The sequence below is a fragment of the Gordionus sp. m RMFG-2023 genome, chromosome 5, assembly GCF_954871325.1.
Source record: "Gordionus sp. m RMFG-2023 chromosome 5, tfGorSpeb1-WG-v2, whole genome shotgun sequence".
NCBI classification, from domain to species: Eukaryota; Metazoa; Nematomorpha; class Gordioida; order Chordodea; family Parachordodidae; genus Gordionus; species Gordionus sp. m RMFG-2023.
The window spans coordinates 14,674,795-14,680,475 of record NC_088779.1 but is presented as its reverse complement, the minus strand read 5'-3'; the positions used below and the strand labels follow the sequence as shown (position 1 = coordinate 14,680,475).

The 5,681-nt window shown below is 25.7% G+C and overlaps 1 protein-coding gene across 1 annotated transcript; it reads left to right on the top strand.

The window, feature by feature from the left end:
• The first annotated feature begins 3,873 nt into the window (after window positions 1-3,873).
• On the top strand, window positions 3,874-4,766 carry LOC135929641 (small ribosomal subunit protein eS25-like). The gene is made up of 4 exons (XM_065466318.1): window positions 3,874-4,032; window positions 4,075-4,167; window positions 4,209-4,392; window positions 4,433-4,766. The coding sequence occupies exons 1-4, from the start codon at window positions 4,030-4,032 to the stop codon at window positions 4,513-4,515; spliced, it is 363 nt and encodes a 120-aa protein (XP_065322390.1). The 5' UTR covers window positions 3,874-4,029; the 3' UTR covers window positions 4,516-4,766.
• The last annotated feature ends 915 nt before the right edge of the window (window positions 4,767-5,681 follow it).

Genomic DNA, 5,681 nt, shown 5'->3' with positions numbered 1-5,681 from the left:
GAAAATCTTTTCGCGAGATTATTCTTTGAGTTTACAGAATCGATAGACTACATTTTTGAATAATGCTAGGGCAAGTTTTCCGATGGTGGTAAGTGTGGTCGAAATGCTATAAATAATGGTTGATCAAAATTTCTCTACATTTTGATAATTTATGTTGTTCCTGGTAGTTCAAGATGTTGAGTACTTTGTAGGAGGGGACTGGAAGGGGGGAGGGCAATAGTCCCAATGTTTTTTTTGATTTATTCAAATTTTACTGAAGTTTTACAAAATTAAATCTTAAAAGTTCTGTCCATAATCATGTGATTAAAAATCTGACAAATGATTATAAAATGTCATGTGACATTAACAGATGCTAATTTTTGACTAGGTAGAATGTCATATATTATATTTTCTCTTTTTATTTAATTATTTTAAAAATGGTAATTATTTGTGTTGTTAAACGTTAGATTTGAGTGGACTAGCTCAATATTTTGTCTTGAAAAATATTACGCAAGTCTAAAGATTTTGCTCAATTGTAGTTTGGTTATCTATTGGCGATATTTCGAAGTTTGGGCAATATTTTTCAGGTTTAAATATCAAGTTTTAAACGAGCCGAACTCAAATAGTAATAATATTAATACATATATTGCTACATAATATTTCGACACTTATAAATTTCAGTTTAAGTGTTAATTTGTTGATATGAAAGAAAGGGGAAGAAAAGAAAGAAAGGAAACAAAATGTCTACAAGCAATCATTATTAATAGGGCGTACAGCATCTGGCTCATATAAAATTTTTATGAAGTTTAATTTAGATAATAAATTTCAAAATAAGTAAGGCAATTATTTTCAACTATCTAGAATGAGAAACCTTGTTGAGCCTATCTTGTATTTATTGATGCAACGTGCAAACTAAGATTATTGCACGCCATTGTTTTTAATTATTAATAGAAATTACTATTTTTAAAAAGTCAAGTTTTTGACTTAAAAAACAAATTGGAATCACACAACTCATTTATAAATGAGCGGTTCAATAGGCCGCACAAATTGGCTAGATGTGCCTGCTTCAGAATCAGCTCGATGTCAGCTTTAAAATCTGCTAAATTTTTTTGAAGTGGCCTGCTATTATTTATACCACGAGGAAAAAAGTGAACCATTTTTGGAGGGTATTAAATATTTTTTATTTTGAAATTCTATAACTTATGTGTATTTTGTTGTAAAAACATGACCATACTATTATTATCTGATTATTATATTTTCTACTCCTAAGAATAATAAAATTTTCAACTATTCTGGTATAAAATGTATTAAAGGATTTGAAATAGTTCTATTATATGTTTATTGTTGGAAAAATATATTGATAAAAAATAAATGGAGTGCAAGTTCAATTAACTAGAAAGATGCTTTGATGTCATCGATTAAAAAATTATCTTCGTTCAAATAATTTCTTTAGAACTTTTAAATTTATTTTTTTTTAACATTTTTTTTTTAAAGTGCATGCTATTTTATTTAACGATTTCTAAAAAAATATAGAAGAGTGCGTCTCATTTTTAAAAATATTGACATATTATTATCATACTAGTAGAAAGCCCGTCAAAAATGACGGGGAATGAGATTTTTATTCATTTTTTTACGATAGATGTCATGCCAGATCCAAGCTCACAATATTAGGGAGCATATAATTATTAAAAAGTTTATCCAGCCCAGCTCAACCCTTAATAATTTGTTAAAGATATTCCCATGTAAGGTGCAAGCTAATATAAATTTTGAGGTTCCAAGCCCAGTCGTATCCAATATAATTTTGAAAATTTTTTCCCACCTCGGAGATAGTTAAATTTTTAATTGATTTATCATCACATAAAGGGGAATTATCTGATTTACCAATTAGTTTAAGATGTAAAAAAAAACATGTGAATTTCATATTAAGAGAAACTGGGAAGGCCTGGGAAAACCACTTATTAGAGAATCATGACAAATAAAATAAAAATAACCGACTCTTATAATTTTTGGTAATATGATCAATTATAATTATATATAAAAAATAAATTGTTGTTTATTATAGGGGGTTATTGTAGCTTTTCGAATAAATTTAATGTATGTCTTGCATTTCCCAAATTATTTGTCTATATTTTATGTTAAGTAAAAAAAAATGCTATCTATTTAAATAACAAAAATGACATTAAACACTAATGAAACTTATATACAAATTATAAAATATTTTTTATTGACATATAAATTTAAGCTAATTTTTTTAAAAAATAATGAGGAATAATTATTATGTTGTGTATTTGATAAAATTAAGAGCAAATCCTTGTTGCCATTTTTATTTTTGATGGAAAAAGCGACAAAATAAATCTGGAAGGTTGTCTGGAAAGGAAATAATTAAAGTACAATTTCATATCATTTAGGGTTGTAGATGAAAGTAATGACGGATTACGAAAGCAGTGCACAAAATATTAATCTTTTTAACTTAATATATTAATTTTTTTAACGAAGTCAGTTTAGTTTATTTAGCATAGTACAGAGATTATATTAAGTTTATTTAAAAATTTTGTAAGAAAATTTTCAAGATGGACACTTTGTCACGGGTGCTTATAGAGATAAGGACAATAGATGGTTACATGATCTCAAGAAGAGTGACCAGGGAAGAAGCTACAAGACTATGTGAGGAAATGGTGAATGGTATAAGAATGGATACACCAGGGTGATTCGATCGAAGAACCAGAATGCATCCATATGATCATCCTATACCCAGGAATGTTGGGCCTGTGGGGGAGATCATCTAATGAGATATTGTTCTAATCAAGTAATGACGATTAACAATGAGCCGACGTTACAGGATGTTAAACCTAGATTATTGAATGGAGGCAAATCGCGTCAAGTTCACTAGGTAAAAATATCAAGGGAAGGGGTGTTGGAAGTATCGACGAAATTTGAAAAATCATTTTAAAAGAAAAAATATAAAAAGAAGAAAAAAAAGAAGAAAACAGTTTGAAGATGGATTATTATTTTTGTGTTTAAAAAATGTTTTAATTTTGTAAATATTGAATGATATAAAAGCAACGAAAATTGAAATAAATATTAATATATAATTTAGTAAATTTGTAGTTTTGTATTATTTTAATAAAGTCTAATTTATTGGTTTGATTAATCGGGTATTAAATTACATTTTAAAAACAAGGATAATAACGATTGAGGTTAATTTGTTGGCTTACATGTTTGTTATCACAGTATCATTAATATTGAGATTTTTATCATGTCATTTTCTATTGAATTTAAATGGGTTATTGAGCTTTTATGTTTTCGCTGTCTCTCTTTTTTTCAGCGAGCGTATTTTCCCAATTTTCAACTTGGCCGACTAATAAGTGAATGGATATTTTATAGCTAATATTTTTATAGGTATGTTCTTGTTTATTATTTCTATAAATTAAATAAATACTATTTTTATAAAAAATTTGCTGTATTTTCATCTAAATTTTTGTTAATCGTGAATTATTTAATAACTAATAGTTTTTTTTAAATTTGTGGACCTGAAAAATTTATTGGGGCTAAAAATCTTTTCGAGTGGTCAGATTTGAGAGTGAGAATAAATTTTTTTGGCTACGACCCTCCACCTAGCTAATGGCACCCAGCTTAGCAGCGCTATTTTATTATCGATAAATTTTACTAATAAAAAATCAAACACTTATGAGTAAAAACACAGTTTTAGAGTTTGGACGTAGGTTTAAATCAGTTTGCAATCTCTGAACTTTAAGTTCTGCATAATTAAAAATTTATGCTATATTTTTTTAGGAATAATAAAAGTCACTAGGGAATATTTGTTATTTAAGATTGTATTTCATTATAAACGAAAATAAGTTAAAATACATTTACAATGGGTTAGACATATTGTTTTTTAATGTTATAAATTCTCAAAAATATAGCATTATAATTAAATATATATTATTTTTTTCATTTTATGATTATTATATATATTTATTAAAATAAATTTAAATTATATGATAAAAATTAATTTCACCACGGCACTCATCTTTTGTTTCCTTACTAAATATGGTAAATTTTATTTATTTTATTCTGATTAATTATATTATTTAGCCACCGAAAGTCGATAAGAAATCAAAAGATACAAAATCTAAACCACTTCCAGCAAAAAAAAAGGCTGCTTCAGGAGGAAAAGCTAAGAAAAAAGTAAAATAATAATTTTATCAAATGTACATTTTTTTATAAAGAAATGGTCTAAAGGAAAGGTTAGAGACAAATTAAATAATTTAGTTCTTTTTGACAAACCTACTTATGACAAATTTTTAAAAGAGATTCCATCAAATAAATTAATAACACCATCATTAGTATCTGAGAGATTAAAAGTTAGAGGATCTTTAGCAAGACAAGCCTTACTAGAATTAGCAAATAAAGGTAAATCAAAAATTAATTAATTAATTAAAACTTGTTATAGGGCTTATTAAACCTGTTGTTAAGCATCATGCACAAATTATATACACACGCATAGAAAAGTCCACAGAAGAAGCTCCATTATAAATATTTTTGTAAATTAAAATTATTTAATACATTTGTATTGTAATGGATAGGCAAATAAATTCTAATTAAACAAATATATGGTAGTGCCAATCATTACTATTATATTGTATTATTTCTATCCTATTTAAAATAATATTTTAATATTTGTATTAATTTTCTATTTGCTGAAATAAGTTGGAATATAATTAATGTTGATAAAATTACTCTGGTAATGACTATTTTCACTTATATAAGTAACAAGTTATATTAACCTTATGTCTAAAATTTATGTAGCTTGAAATTATAAATTATTTTGGGATTTACAAATTCCAATCAAATTTAAATAAAGAATTGATTATACCAAAATATAATTTGATAAATAAAATATTTATTTGCACTAAAAATATAAATAAGAAAATTTCTTAGGTTTAGGCTATTCTACACCTTTTGAGGTTCTTAAAATCTTTATACAATACAGCACAACTTGAAGTGTATTAAGAAGATAAATATTTGAATTGAATTTTTTAAAAAATCTTTAATATAAAGCAATGTATATTTATAATAATGACGGAATAGGATATTTGTTTATGAAATGCCAATATATTACTCGATTCAGATTTTAAAGTTGAATTTTTTAAATAACTTATGGTAATCTAAAATTTTAATCTATTTTTTAAAAAGATGAGATTTTATTCTTAATGCCAATATTTCACATTGATTTTGATCCTTCATTTTTATGGGTTTTTAATCATAATTCACTAAATGGCAAAATTTTTTATTTTAACTATTTCCTTCAATACACATCATGAAGCAATTTTTAAAATGTATGTTAAAGATCTACATATCCTAGCCTGAGCCCACCCCAGGTCTATTCAAAAATAATTTTGGTTGGGCAAAATTGTGATATTACATTTTGTAAAATTGATATAATTTGAAATTCTTGCAATTAGTGTTATTAAATAATTTATGAGCTAATTTTAAAAATGGCTAACTTAATATTTTATCCAGAAAAATATTACACAAACCTGAAGATTTTGATCACAGATGGTACAAAGGTTTGGACATCTATTTGCGAAATCTCTAGGTTTAGATTTTTTTGGCTTAAATATTGGGTTAGCCGTATTTAAAAATCAGCTTAAATCGAGCTGCTTAACAACATGCTTGCAATGTGTGCTAAAATAAATTTG

Coding starts and splice junctions, on each gene's coding strand:
- LOC135929641 (XM_065466318.1), top strand. Junction 4,168..4,208: donor GAGGAAAAGCTAAGAAAAAA/GTAAAATAATAA, acceptor TTTTTTATAAAG/AAATGGTCTAAAGGAAAGGT. Junction 4,393..4,432: donor ACTAGAATTAGCAAATAAAG/GTAAATCAAAAA, acceptor AACTTGTTATAG/GGCTTATTAAACCTGTTGTT.